The 15,783-nt window shown below is 43.9% G+C and overlaps 1 protein-coding gene across 1 annotated transcript; it reads right to left on the reverse strand.

Moving 5' to 3' along the window:
• Nucleotides 1-906: 906 nt before the first annotated feature.
• Nucleotides 907-12,822, reverse strand: RCN1 (reticulocalbin 1). Its single transcript, XM_071455279.1, has 6 exons — nt 12,382-12,822; nt 8,017-8,210; nt 6,291-6,469; nt 5,716-5,776; nt 2,968-3,167; nt 907-2,096 (listed from the first exon to the last, which is right to left on the reverse strand). Exons 1-6 carry the CDS (start codon nt 12,612-12,614, stop codon nt 1,989-1,991), a joined length of 975 nt encoding a protein of 324 aa, XP_071311380.1. The 5' UTR covers nt 12,615-12,822; the 3' UTR covers nt 907-1,988.
• Nucleotides 12,823-15,783: the final 2,961 nt, after the last annotated feature.

A 15,783-nucleotide genomic window follows, 5' to 3' on the forward strand; every position in this document is an offset into this window, starting at 1 on the left:
TTTTTGAGGTCTTTTAAGGTATTGTTTCCTGAAACAGCAGAAGATAATCTGACTACACAGAGAGTACTGAAAATCTGTTAGCAAAATATGTTAGTTTGATAAAGATTGTCAGGATTATTGAGTACAATAAACCTTTCCAAATCCAAGCCATAAAGAAAATATATAATCATTTACATGTGCCAAGATACAATTTTATTGCTTCCCAGATAACACTGCATTTAGGCTTTTATTTAACTTGAGGGTACTGTAAAAGCAAAACCAGTTCACTTTTATGACATTTGCCCTACTGTATGTTAGTGGGAGAGGTAGGGATTTTTCAGAGACATTGCAGGCAATGTCACAAGATGTGCACCCCAAAAGCTTAGTGGTGCTGCCAGCAAGCACATGTAATTTCTGTCAGACTCAACAATCTACATTTAATTACCTTCAACTGCAAGATGTAAAATATTGCACCAGGGTTCTTCCATGACCTTATAAAAATGACACTGTTCACAGAGGTCACAGTTCTGCACTGCCTCCTGATGATTTTTACAAATGTGTTGAACTGCTGAAGTGTCTCAGAGCCTGGGAGTCTCAAAGCTCCCCTCTGGATGGTTCTGGGACCAGGGTGTGATGTTTTACACCAAACCTTCCAGGAACTTCCCAGAGAACACTGCTGGGGAGTCCTGATCTCCCAGTACTAGTGTCCAGAACAAATTCTAGTTCCAGCTACTATGTATAATGCACTTCTTTTTGGCTTTTCTTTTTATTTAATGAGGTGACAAAGAATAGTTGGGGCTGTATGTTCAGATGCTTTTGGAAATGACCATCCCAGTGCTTTGGGAACTACTGGCTTTAGAGGCTTGGTCTGTGTTTTCACATCATCTCTCTGCTAATCTGTGTTAGTGTTATTGCACCTTCACAGTATCAAAAAGAAGTATTGGTTTTATTGTGCTTCTTTTCAAACCAGTACAGTTAAAAACAACCAATCTTAGAGAAGTTGGTTATATAAAAATATACATGTAACAACTCACATTATACAGTAAAAAATAAAGCACCTATGTGGAAAGCTTCCCCCTTTTTTGGAAGGAGAGCTGTCTTTAGAGTTACAGGTATATATACACACAAACCCAGAAGTTCAGCCACAAGGATCTGTCCTCTTAGTGGCAGAGGAGACAGAAGGCCCAGAGGGGTGATATGTCTCATTCCTTCTCCATCACAGAGCTGCTGCCATTCACACTGCGTGAACAAGAGCAGGGCTGGGTGAAGTGTGAAAAGCAGGAGATAAATTATGCTCCATGTGGCACAACTCCTGCCAGGAAGCAGCAAGGCCAAGGGCCCACAAACAGTTGTACATTACCCTGGTGTGGAAGGAGCTGCTGCCAGGCTGGACTCTGCATGCCTGCCTGGGAATGCCAGGGTCAGGGACAAGGGACCTGTGCATTTGTACATTGGAGCAGGAGCCAGGGGGCTGCTGGACACTCCTGCAGCAGCACTGACCCAACACAGCAACTGTGTGGAGATAAAGCTGGTATCAAACTCTTCTCTGGGCAGGAGGCTCAAAGGGTCACCTCTAAACTGTTACATGCTATTAGAAAAGACAACTAAATAACTTAAGTCTGATTAAACATTAGGGTTCTAATCCTAGGTGCATTTCACTATCGTAAAGGTGGGTATTTGAAGAAAATACTTGGCTATTAAAGATCTTTGCAATGTTTTTAGAAGTGCCTTTTCCATGCCAGGCTCTAACCTATTCAGAAAAGTTACCTTCTTAATTTTTTCAAAAATAAAACTCTAGTAACTAAAGATTGTATTTAACCATGTGAAAGGAGTAGAAAAGCTCTTTCTATGTGGTTTCTGAGGTAATAAGCTGGCATGTTAAAAATAATATTAATGCAAGTCATTCAGTTGTGAGTGTCCCTTGCCCATCTTCCCTCCAGGAGGGGATGGTCACGGAGATTTCAGTAAGGTGGAGAAAAGATGTGTGGCACACTGGTTGGCACACTGTATCATAGCTCATCATGGTTTCTCGTGAGGTCCTCCCCATAATTAGTAGCTTGACTTCCAACAAACATGTTCCAGTTGTCTAGAACTTCCTCTTTTGTTAGTTTTTGATCCTGGCAGAAGAAAAAAAAAAAAAAAAACAAACCTCTGTAAGAATATTTTCAGAACTAAGTCTAAGACACACCAGCACAGACTTGCAAGAGCCCTGGGAAACAGTCAGATCTTCATAGCAGCAGACTGCAGCTTCAGCAATCATTTGTAGCTGTCACAGTGAGTGAAATTTGGGCCTCAGTGGAAGACAGAAGTCCAACAGGCTTCAGGTAGGTGAAACTGCTAACTGAAAGTGCTTTGAAATGCCAAGCTGGTGCACAGTTTTGTGGTTTGGTTCAGCTTCCTGACTGTAAAAACAAAAATCCTCGGGTGCACTTTGTGGAAAGTGGCTGCTTATGTTAGCAGTTTCTGTGTTCAGAGCATTTTGGCTTTCAGGTTCCTCATATACTCATATACTGTCCCTCATCAGAGCCAGTGTTTAAGTGAAAGGTGCTCGAATATAGAACTGAGAGTGGTTTTGCTACCCCTACATTTGAGTACAAGGGGTATCTAAATGTAACTTTATTTTCCTCTTTTAGTCTATATTAACATAGAAAAGTAGTGACCACTCTTAAAGGAAAAAGAGTATTTTTTGCTGTGTTAAAACAGTGATAGTTTCTCATCTCACCTAATGAAAGCCAGGGGACCTTCTAGAGCTGATAAACTGTATTGTAACACTTTGTAATTCTAACACTACCAACTGAAATTGGCATGGAAACATTAATCCACTAGCAAGTCTAGCCTCTAAAGAAAAGTCTAGCCTCTTTAATCCATTAGCAAGTCTAGCCTCTAAAGAAAAGTTATTAGGAATAAATTCTTGCAAGCTGGTATTTAAAAAAAAAACCACAAGACCCTATATAACTTCTTTAAGAACAACACTGGAGCACCACATACCTTGTCTACATCAGATTCATAGACCAAGTGCCTGGCTTCAGCTAGTGCATGGTCATAGTCCTGGGGGAGGATCCAGTGCTGGATCTCATCTTTGTCCATCTTTCCATCCTTGTTGAGATCACGAAAATCTGAAAACTGCTCACGCTCTGTAATCACCCAGTCGGGCTCTGGTCCACCCTCTTCATTTGCAAACATATCAGCTGAAGAGGAAAGGAGGGTCTTACTTGAGTCCTATTTACTTTGCAAATTAAGCACAAAATAAAGATATTTGCACAGTGTTCCTCAGAGGGGACTGAACTGTTCATTCTCTGCACAGTGTCTCAGTACAGAAAAGGAAATATGGGGTGTAGATAGAGTAGCTGTATCTTCTCAGGCCTGTTTCTTCACTGCTGGTGATCCTGCCCATTCTCACAGCACCCTGTAGCATACCTGTGCACTTCTGGTGGGGCTAACAGGGAGCTAACATGTTCAAAGGCCATCATCTGAATTTCAGAATGAACAAAATCCTCTAAGGATCTATGGATGAACAGCAGTCTTAAGCTTTAGTGCTAGGCTTGGTCACATGGGGAGAAAGGAACTCAGCCATTTTATCTTGTCCCTGCCAGCAAATGTCTTTGTGGATAAGATCAGACTCCAGCCAGCAGAGCGATTACAGGAAAAAAAGGCACAGGGGGGATTTAGGCAAACAAAAATTGCTGAATGGAACCTGCATGCATTTGTACTGCTTTTAGAGAAGTCTTGTGTGAGAGACATTCAGCTTAGGAGATCAGTTCTCTTTTAACCATGCAGTGCTGCAGCACATTCCAGCAGATGCCACTCTTCCAGGAAAGAGCTGTAGTCAGGAGTCATGGTGCACTGTGTGAGGAGCCACAGGCACAGTGCACTTGTCACAGACTGGGACCTGGGGAGGGAGCAGTGTTTGTGACAGGATGTGGAGGTTACACACCCCAGCTGCTCTCACATCACTCCTGTGCTGCATTTTGGGAGCTTTGGTAGGACCACACCACAGTGGCAGCTGCTTTCTGCATAAACACAGCAGAGCAGCAGTGATTATTAAAACCAATGTTCTTTACATCAGAGGGCTTTCCAAATCATGAGTGGTGCATCTACATCATCCTTCTGGTCACTGTGGCCAATCCTTTCTTACTCATCTTACTCCTCAAGCCTTCCACTTCTCTATCTAGAATTAAAGCCTACTCCTCTCATCTCCAGTGCCTTTTGGATTTGGTTTTCAAGGACCCTCATGGATGGTGTGAGGGTCGAGGCTGGCTGGTATCTGTGGGAAACACAAATGCTGAATTCCAAGGCAGGAATAACCCCCCCTGACCCTGCAGTGTGAGTGTGTACACTGGGCTGAGGCTCTCCCTTGTCACTGTCCCCAGTGTCCCTGAAATACTCTGTTACCTGCCCATGCACAGTGAGAATTTAGTTCTCTCTGCTCAACATCTTTATAGGTATTTTGTTCCGCTGCTTGTGTAAATCTAAACCAAATTTTGCAAAAGACAAAATGGGAGCAAAGAAGGGAAAGGAGGGTGGGATCATTCTATAAGGTTCAACAAATCTCCCCAACAAATACTCCGTCTAGAGACTGAAATTTTTGGACTTCTTTTGTTGCTCCTTATAAACTAGCAAAGAAGAGATTTAGTTTACTGTTCTTAATCCCAGCTTCATCAAAATTTAAAAAAATTACTTCTGAAAAAGGAAAGTAGGAATATTTTAAGCATAGTTTTCTCAACTCAGGAAGAAAACTTCAGACAACACATTCACTTTCTTTTTTCATTTTTTAAAGTGCAAATTATATTGTTTATTTGAAGCAACTGACATGTCCTGTCAATTTGATTTTTATCATCCTTGCCAATGTGGGGTGATCGTGACTAGAACATTCTATGTTCCTATCTATAGAAGACAAGAAAAACCAGCATTCACATGGTAACAAATGTTGACAATTACCTTATAATTATATGTAGGTAATGTCACTGAATGAACTGAAATTACTGTGGAAATTATGCTGCTCTGTTATTTCAGTCATAGATGAATAGCATTCACTTTCTGGGCTAAATATAATTTACAAGGAACAGAACCCCCTGCCATTAATTAGTGTGTGTATATTGTTCCTGATTCTATGTGAAGTGATCTTTATAGCACCACTAGAAACAGAAAGCTTCATCCAACTTTGCACTAATGCCTTCTTAGTGCTACTTTTTGGATTTAAAACTCATCAAAATAGAATGGTATCATCAGTACAGAAGTATGGGCTTTACTTACTAATTAAGCTAGGAAAAAAAAACCTAGTAGGAACAAGGTGAACTTTCCCTTTTTGCAATGGTTGATTCCCAGGTGTTTTGGATATTTGAGAACCATCCAAAACCATTTATTTGGGAAAAGACTAATTCATTTTCTGATCCTCCTGCATTTTTAAACAATGCCTTCAAACAGCAGTTAATATGGTGCAATATAAAAATATTATCCCTGCCATGAAAAATATTATTCCAGGTTCTCTTCTTTTGTTCTCATATAACTCTTAGCTGAGTTAAATAAGAACAAGAGGAGAATTTTGTGTTGTGAAGCATGAGGAATTCTTCCTGGTCATGTTGCTGTCTACCTAAAATGAAATTAAACTTTCTGTGTTGGATGGTTGGTATAAAATAGTTGAACTGTTTGCTCTGGGTTGCTAATGCTGCTGCTAATTTGAGAGAAGATGGAAAAAATGGACTGGAGATTATATAAGAAACAAGTAACAACACTTACCAATGTACTCATCTTGATCCACAAAACCATCCTCGTTTTTGTCTATGTCCTCTAAGGTTTCCTGGAAAACAATTTTTGCATGAAAGTCATCAAGAAAAAACTGAGAGCTCTGATTACCTGCCTTTGATAATTTAATGTTCTGAGGCCTTCTGACCTGCCCCTGTACACAAGTGAATGTAGTCTCACTAAATCCAGTGGGACTGTTGTTTTACACAATGAATATAAAAATATCCTTTCACGTTGAAAAAATTCCCTGTATGAATGAACTGCTTATGTTAGGGGCAGATACCTGCTTGCATGAAACACTCAGCTGCTGCATGTCAGCACACCCTCCTTTCATTTTGGTTTAAGTCTGTGCCCCAAGATTGTTTCTTGATTCCATTTAGGAGCTGTCTAAGTGCACTTAGACAGTGCAAACTCCAAACCAAGTGAGTACCATGAAAGGCACCCCTTTCTGCTCCCCACTTAGCTATTATGTGTGTGTCTCTTTCTAAACCCTGCCTGGAAAGGTGAGAGAAGCCTTCAAAGTTCACCCATAAAAGTGGAAACAGTGGCATTGATTTTGCTTTGCTTACTAAGACAACAATGTTTTTCATGTGCTCAAACTCCTCTGGGTGCAGGAAAGCAGTGAACTCCTCACGAGTGGCAGCCAAGTCTCCATCCAGATCTGCACTTTTGAATCGTCTTTCATCTCTGGGCAGCATTTTCTTAAAACTGTGCTGATCAGTTGCATCTTGGAATTCTTCTGGATTTTCTGCAGACAAATCAAGATGACCTCAGAGGTCTTTTCCTTTAAAACATACTAGCAAAACAAAGCTGTTTGAGTCTAGAAATAAAAAGGTTTATTGCCAGAATAGCTGTTGTTCTAAATGGAAATTGTCTTCCCCATAAGGTTTTAAATTCAGGGGTCAAATACTTGGTTTGATTTTTAAAGGTGACAGTAGTAGGAGGTAGATTTCTGAGCAAGCCTTCTGTTACAATCCAGAATAATGGATTTTGCAGTATTCCCTCACAGATTTTTTATCTGCCTTTACAAGTACGACTGTGGCAATATTTGGGGTAGGCTTCATTCACAGAAGTTTTCTTCATCTTTAGGAATCAGTATGATCCACACAACTTTTCAGTTTCAAGAAGAGCAAACCAAGGAAATGTGGTTTCAGAAGGTGGCAGACTGACTGAAATTATCTCAGTGCTATGCCTCTGCTACAGGGAACCTAACAATTATTTTCAGTTTAAAACAATGGCATTTTCTCAGAGTGTTCACTGGCATAAAAGGAATGGTATTTGATATCATTTTTAAAATAGGATCATTAAACTAACTTTAAAAATGAAAAATACTCATAACAATTTTACAATTCACATGTTGGGAGACAAACACAGGCGAAAAAGACTGGGTCAGGAATTACAGATGGGAATTTTAAGTATTCATTAACACAAGCCCACAATGCTGCTCTCCAAATCTTGGGGCTTAGAGGGAGCAAAGACAAAGAGCTGAGAAGGGTTCCAGGGATAATTCTGCAGGGACTGTGTGTCAAATATTTCCTTTCACAAATTAAACTCCATTTAAATGTAAGGTAGACTTTGGAATTATTACTGCTACAGGAAGCTTGCTCTAGAAACTGCCTCTGTGGTAGGTAAATATTGTTTTCTCATTTCCAGTAAGTATAAATGGTCAATTAATACTGATTTGTTGCTCTGTCAGTATTGCCCTTTAGCTTAAGTGATCTCTTCTCCTCCTCTTCCTTCATTAACTTATAAAAGCAAAGGGAACGTGGAGGGGGGTGGGGGGAATTCAGGTATATTTTTTAATAAATGTTTATTTTGCCTGATTTGTTAAGGATTTTCATTTGCTGTTGATCACAGTCTGAAGCATGTTGTTCTGCAAGAATGATTTTAATCAATAACTTTGCTGTAGCTTAGATACAGGCTACATTTTTAACATCTAGACTTTGGATTTTAGAGACTAAATTCACAAATACAGTTAATTAGACAATATATTATTTTTTAATTAAAATACCTTTTTTAATGCTAAAAAATAATATATTTCTAACTGGAGGAGACTTTAATTCAGCTGTGTCAGTATATTTAATGATACCTCTCCAAAACCTTCTGTGTGCTGGTGACCCATGTGCAAAGGGCTGCAATAAATAACTAAAAAGTGCTTTTGACCTCTGAGCATCCATAAAATTTAATGTGAGCTTCAAGAGTCCTAAATGTGACAACAACCTCCAGTTGTCTGCAAGACAAGAAATCATATTTTATAATCTCAAAAGTCCTTGATCATACAATCTGTTCTCTTACCTAGATAATAACCATATGTGGCTTGTTTGTATTCTTCCCAGGCAATTTTATCATCCTTGTTTAGATCATAGTCTTTCCAAACTTTGGCCACATTTTCATAGATGTAGCGTTTCTGCACTCGTTTAATCCAGGTTTTTAATTCCTCTGTTGTGATATAGCCATCTTTGTCATCATCTATTCTATCCACAATCTTCCTGTAAAAAGAGATCAGCATCTTTAAAACCCAACTGCACGTCAGGCCAATTTTAGTAATCTTTATCTGGCCCTGATTTTCCACAAAAACAGAGTGCCCCAAACTCCTAAAGCTGTCCTATTGGTTAAGGCTTTCCTGCATTTTACACATCATCTAAAGGAATGTGGCTCTATTTGTTATTCAGCATTGCTATGAATAACTCAAAGGAAACTTGCACAACCAAAATTAGTGAGCAGAGAATACCTGGCTTTCTTTTTCTTAGGTTGTGCCTCCTGTCTTAGGGGCATCTGTTCTTCACTGCCTACAGGGAGTAGCTGTGCTGGCTCAGAGCAGGAGACACCTGTGGTGGTGTTCACAGAAGTCCCAGGATGAGGGAAGAGATGAGAAACTTGACTCCATGTTTCAGAAGGCTGCTTTATTATTTTATTATATATTAAAAAGAAAATTATCTATTTTATGATATATTAAAAGAAAATTATATATTAAAACTATACTAAAAGAATAGAAGAAAGGATTTCATCTGAAGGCTAACAAGGAAAAGAATGGTGGACCTGCAATTGGTCATCAAATAGAAACAACTCACATGGACCAATCAAAGATGCACCTGTTGCATTCCACAGCAGCAGATAATAATTGTTTTTCTTTTCCTCTGAGGCTTCTCAGCAGGAAAAATCCTAGCAAAAGGATTTTTAGAAAATATGTCCATGGCAGACACCAACTTCACTTCAGGACAAAGCCTGAACTCAAACTTGCTGGAGGCAACCAGGGCAAAAATCCAGGATTTGGTGGACACCTCCAGTTTCTCCTTTGGCTTTCCAGCAGGCTGACATCAGGGTAAAGTGAGTATATGAGTGTGTAATGCTGGGGATGTACACCAGGTACAGTCTCCCCTTGCATGCCTGTCCCTCCACTTGTTTCTTTTCTTTGATTCCCAGTGCAAACCAGTACTGCTGGTGTTGCCAGGAATGCCTGTTACTCACTAAAGCAGTATCAGTTCTGCAGCAGGTCTCCATCCATTGCTGGCAGCTGGGCTATAAACCTCTGTCCAGTGTAAAGCTGCCAGCACTGTTGAAATCAGCAGGAGTGAAACATTCTGCACACAGCTGCAGTTCAAAAAAAAAAAAGGACAATGCTCTCTCTACCATTTATGTTCTCTGCAATTAATCTCTCTGCAATTGATGAACTCCACCATTTTACCATTTTGGGGCTGAGCTTGTAAAACTGCCTTCTGTGCCTGCTCTTGGAATTGAGCACATGCCCCTTGGCTGTCTGGCACATCCAGGCTGGCTTTGGGCACATCAGCACCATGAGGTGCAGGGGCAGCCCGTCTGCAGTGCCTCATCTGTGCCTCAGCCAGTGGCCAGCTCATGCCATGCCTATGGAATACTGTTGTGCCATTGGAATGCAGGGGGAAGAGCAGAAGCTGACTTGTCTAAATCCTGACTTGACACTCAACAGGTGAACTCCCTAAACCTCAGGGAAAAAGATCTGCACTTCTAAACATTCTTTTCAATTCCACATCTTGGTTCTCCACAAAGGAACCACATTTGGCCAATTGGAACTGCCCAAGTAGTGAAGCAATGTCTGCCCAAGCCTTTGTTACAAAAGTGGTTGCTGAAATATCAGCAGCAATCTTGTGTGAGTCTGATAGTATCAGGCTGATTTTATGAACATGTTGTTTGAGTTATGGGGCAAAAAAGGGGCTGCTGAATTTCCTTTCTGAATTAGTGAAGTGTGGATGAACTGACTAGAAAATCTTTTCTCTTCTGTATTCATCAGTTGCCAGTGGTCCCTTTCCCTGCATGATGGACTCTAATTGTCACCAGATTTTCCCCACAATGGTTTAATTTCATTTGTTTAACTGGTACTTCTTTCTACTGTTAAGGTATTAACTGATTATGCTGGTAGCTCCTGGCAATGTGTAACATGAAAGAAGTCAGGTATACATTTTCTGTGTACCAGAAAATGTTTCATGTCTTCTCCTTTTCACCTGTTTTTATAGGTCCATTGCATCCATGTGCACTATTCCACCCCACTTCTCAGCTGAAGCTGGGGACAATAAAACAGTCTTGGGGACAATAAAACAAGTCTACAGGCCAAAGGCACAGGTAAGAAGCTGTTGTGTGGACTTCACTTTTTACTGTTATTATTGGGATGACCAATGTGCTGCCACATTTCCTAAGCAAGGTAAAATGCCTTATAAATACAGCAGCATGCACTCTGGCTAGAGCAGCAGACTGTATGTTTCTATTTTCTCCCAGAAATCATTTAAAAATGGTTTTTAATTAAATCTGCCTTCTTCCTAAGAGCAATCACTTGCTGAGAAGTGACTCTGTTTGTAACCTTCTACAGAAGTTGCCCATAACAAAAATGGGGAGAAGGGGTTAAGCATGTGACTATTAAACCACAAGATGTTTTTTTAATCCTCTCTTTACCTCCCAGTGTGCTGCTATCCAAAATTCACAAATGATACCGAGGTTGGGGAATGCTGGAAGTTATGAAACTTTCCCAGAAGTCCCCCAGGAGCCACATCCCTGATGCTGAGATGCACAGTGCTCACCCTCAACCTGTCCTCAGAGGGCCACTTCAGCCACCTCCATTTAAAAGGTAATTATTGACTGTGGCTGTACTTTACCATGCCTGGGTCACCCCTCCAAAGGGCAATCAGTGAGATCAGTGGAAGTTAAAACTTCTTCCCTTGCTTTACAATTTGTAAAAATTGTTTAAAAACACCTGTATTGTTAAATCATATCCCTGACTGAATTATCTGTACCAGTAAGTGCAGACCAATATTAGGAGGGCACGTCCATTTTGGTGACACAAGTGATGAGAATCTAGGTCATAGCCATGTATGCTGAGAGCATGGTTTCTTTTGCTCCTTCCTGAAACAATGAGGATGGAGTCAATCAGTTCTGGTAATCACTTCATCTGTTTACTCACTGTGAGACATGTAAATAGCAGTGACAGCTTTGGGAAGGATCAAGAGTGAGATTGCAGTGCTACTGCTTATGGTAGGACTAGACAGAAAATTAGCAAGTGCAACTCCCTGTGGAAGAGAAGGCAGGGGGGATCTAAGTGAGAACATGCAGGGTATTTTAAGCAATCTTCTTTGTGGTAACTACATTAAAGGATCTTTCTTTAACTCCTATTAAATTTAGTTATGCTTAGTGATCTGGCTTCCTGTGGGTGTAAAGGAGGGAGAAGCAGTAAAGTAAGGCATGGTCCCTGCCCTTTGCATGGAAGCTGAAACACTGTGAGCAAAGAAGGCACAAGTGGGAAGATGCTTGAAGTGCACTTGCAAGTGTGGCTGTAGAGAAGGAATGGTTTAAACTCGATTAACACTGCTGTGGTGTGGGCAGGTGTCCCAGGGGCAGGGAGCAGCAGCAGCAAAGCCTCCAGCAGCAGGTCCAGCACAGCAGCTCCTCTGAGAGCCTTATTCCTGTGGGGCTAGGAAAGGCAGCAGGGAGGAACACCAAAGCCATGGACTGCTGGCTGCTCCTTTGCAGAACCAGCAGGGTGGGAGAGAAGTCACGACCCAGGTTCAACCTGCAGCCACTCTGGGGTACAGGGTCCCACTCTGGGGCACAGAGCATCACAGTGGGGTTCAGGGCACCACTCTAGGGTACAGAGGATGACAGTGGGGTTCAGGACACCACTCTGGGGTTCAGGGCATCACTCTGGGGTACAGAGCATCACTCTGAGGTTCAGGGCACCACTCTGAGGTACAGAGCATCACTCTGGGGTTCAGGGCACCACTCTGGAGTACAGGGTCCCACTCTGGGGTACAGAGCATCAGACTGGGGCTCAGGGCACTACTCTGGAAAACAGGGTCCCACAGTGGGGTAAAGAGCATCACACTGGGGTTCAGGGCATCACTCTGGGCTACAGAGAATCACAGTGGGGTACAGGGTCCCGCTCTGGGGTGCAGAGAATCACAGTGGGGTTCAGGGCACTACTCTGGAGTACAAGGTCCCACTCTGGAGTACAGAGCATCACAACGGGGTTCAGGGCACCACTCTCGAGGGTCCTACACTGCGGTTCAGGGCTCCGTTCTGGGGTACAGAGCCCCGCTGTCCCCTCGGACACTCAGGCAGCCCCAGGCCGCCTCCTCCGCCCCGGGCCCAGCTCGGGCCCTCCCCCTGCCACGTCTCCCGCCCGGGCCGGGCGCTCACCCCAGGCGCTCCCGGCTCTCCTCCGGGCTGAGCTGGTCGAAGCTCCGCGCCTCCTCCTTGCCCAGGAAGGCCTCGTGGTCGTACTGGAAGCCGGGCCGGTCGTCATGCTGCGCGGCTCCGGCCCGGGCCCGCTCCTGCCGCGCCGTGGGCTTGCCCAGCGCGCCCGCCGCCAGCAGCAGCAGCAGCAGCAGCAGCAGCGCGGGCAGCGCCCTCAGCGCCCCGCCGCCCGCCATGCCCCGCCGGCCCGGCTCGCACCCCGCTCCGCTCCGCCGCCCGCCACCGCCCCGCCCCGGCCCGCTCCGCCCCCGGCCCGGCCTTTGGCAGCGCGCCCTGCCCGGCTGCGCCACGTCCGCACAGGGGCCGGCGGCGGGGCCGGGCAGAGCGGAGGGACCGCGGGCAGAGCCCCGGCGGGCGGAGCGGAGGGGCCGCGGGCAGAGCCGGGCGGGCGGAGCGGAGGGGCCGCGGGCAGAGCCGGGCGGGCGGAGCGGAGGGGCCGCTCCATCGCCGGAGCGCCCCGAGCGCAGCCTGAAAAACACCGCGGCAGCTCCAAACAGCGGCTCGGGGCTGTCCCGCCGCTGCTGCTCGCTCGTCCAGAGCGCCGGCTTGATGATGGTTGCTGCTGTCATCCTAAATCGTTTGGGAAAAGACAAAAAGTATGATTGGAACACAAACAAACAAACCCCTGCACGCTGTCTTGAGTGTTGATACCCGAAAAGTGCGAGGGGAAAGCATCACAGTGGGGCTCAGGGCACTACTTTGGGGTACAGAGCATCACAGTGGGGTTCAGGGCACTACTTTGGGGTACAGGGTCCCACACTGGGGTTCAAGGCACCACTCTGGGATACAGAGCATCACAGTGGGGCTCAGGGCACTACTCTGGGGTACAGAGCATCACATTGGGGTTCAGGGCACTACTTTGGGGTACAGAGCATCACAGTGGGGTTCAGGGCACTACTTTGGGGTACAGGGTCCCACACTGGGGTTCAAGGCACCACTCTGGGATACAGAAAAGGTTGCCAGCACTCTCACAAAGGATGATTGTCATGGTGGGGTCGCTGTCACTATAAGGGAACTGCACTTGTGATCCTGAAAATGTGGGAGACGGGAAGCCCAAACCATATAGCAAAAGAAAAAGTTTTTGTTTGTTTTGCCTGAAGTGAAATTTATTTTGTTGACAGTCGTGAAAGTCTCTAGACAGAGGAAATTGATTCCTTCTCCCAGTATGATCCTTTTTCCTATGTTACACAGTAATTCACAACTCCAGAAACAGCAGAGTGCAGAGAAGATTGTCATTGTGTGCAGCACACTGCAGGGTAATGACCCTGTTGCTAAGGGGTCCTGTGGTGAGCTGTGCTCCACCACCAAGGCTGGTCCATCCATTGTTACTTTTCCAAATTGCAATAACTGGTTTGTCAGTCCAGCCCACAGTGTGTACAAACCACGTCTGATGTGGCCTTTGGGTGTACCACTGACATGGATGTGCAGGGTGCTGCACCAACCCACAGCTTCCCCTTGTGCTCTTGTTACACGGGTAGAACTCCTGTTGACCTAAAGCTCATATACAGCTGATGCCTGGTAGAGGATTTGCTTGTAATGACCACAGAAATGTGGTGATGGAGATTTCCACGTGTGCTGTCCTCTGCCTTTTGTGACTCATGCCAGGAGTGAGAGCCATGCAGGGCTAGTGCTGGTTTGCCTCAGAACCATTGACAAGAGCAGCAGATTTCAAAGCTTTAAACAGTCAGATATGCTGGTTTGTTAGTTAATTAGACAGAGAGGAGCATTAGTGCACCCCCTGGAGCTCAGTCACTCGGTGGGCCCGGGCAGTCTGTCCTCTGGGGCTGTTTGTGCATCCACAGCTGAGCAACTGCTCCAGTGCAGTTTGGTGAGAGCTGTGATGGGCATGTGGCAGCTTGAGAATGGCTCAGCTGATCGGACCAGCTGCGTTTGAGTTTCCAGAGCTAGTGAGATGTAATCCTTCTGCTGTGTTTGGGTTTGTTTATTTGTTTGTTATTAAGCATCTACCTTCAAAACCAAGTTTTTTGTTAACGTATTCGGGAATCTCATGTTTGTGCAATAATTCAGATATGGCTCTTTTTTCTGTCTTGGTCTTCTAATATTCCTGTCTCTGCTTCCTACATCTATAATACTGTAATTAACCTTATTCCAGAGGTGGGTGTGTGCTGAGGTGCTGAATTTTTAGTTTGCATATCCACAAGTGCCAGAGTGTGCTGCTAGTTGAGACAAATCATTGGCATGGGTAACAGGTGGGCTTTACTGCCCATTCACCCCATCAGTGTTGTAATCAAACATCAGCTTGATGCTTGATCTTAGCAGCAGAGGGATATGAAGTTATTTGAGAGATGTGGGAAATGAATGTCTGTGTTTTGTTGTCAGAACAATTTGGAGGCACTTGTGTGAGGAGAGCTGCAGTAAGAGCAATGCAGGATGGGCTAAGTGCATACATGGTTGATCACTGCAAAGCCTCCAGACACCGGGAGGCTTCGCCTCAGGGATGTGGGTTCTGCTCCTTGGAACATTTTAATTCTGCCCTGTGTTTGGGTTCCAGTGAGAACGAGCCCTGAAATGCAGGGGATCTTATGAAAGATGGGAAATCATGAGTGTCCTGATCCCTCCAGACTCGGTTTGGGACCATTGGTAATAACAATAAACATTTGATTGATCCAATATGACTTTTTGTGGAAAAGGAATGATATTGCCGTTACTTGTCCTTAGAGGGCTGAAGTCTGAGTTTGTAATGCTGAGAATAGGCTGCACATTCAGTCAGAACAGTTGTTGATCTGGTCAGTCTTAGCATTGCCAGATCTTTGTATCACTCAGGTTAACATTTACAGATTTTGCTGTTGGGCTGTCGTGACCTTGAACTCCCAATCCTCTGTGAAGCCTTCGACTCTTTTTACTCAATTCACAAAATGGTAGCTTTCTCTTAAGTCCTTTCTCCACTATGCCTATTTCTTAAAATATTTGTATTTTCTAGTTTAGAGATATTACTTTGAACATCTCTGAGAGAAACTTCCTGCTCTTGAATGATTAATTAGTTTTAGAGTTTGTGGGGCTATTTTCACCATGCCCACGTCTTTCAATAATGCATCTGAGTTTTATACACATAAGGTTTCTTTGAAACATTGCAAAATACCAGATCTGCAACATCAACAGTGGTTTTTAGCAATACATTTATGCAGGAGCAGGCATGCTGGGTAGTTCATAAGCTTTTAATGAAATGCTGGCAGATATTAGGGTTTTATGGGCTGGAAAACAGTGCAAATCAAAGAGCTTTGCTTACTGTTTATAGCATTTTTCCTCTGAATCTAACAATATTTATCTCACTTTTTCCATCTTGCATTTTGCTCTTCACATATTTACTTTCCCTTTCACTGAGAT

This window comes from Agelaius tricolor, unplaced genomic scaffold (genome assembly GCF_023055355.1).
Source record: "Agelaius tricolor isolate 1412-34295 unplaced genomic scaffold, bAgeTri1.0.p SCAF_46, whole genome shotgun sequence".
In the NCBI taxonomy this organism is placed as follows: Eukaryota; Metazoa; Chordata; class Aves; order Passeriformes; family Icteridae; genus Agelaius; species Agelaius tricolor.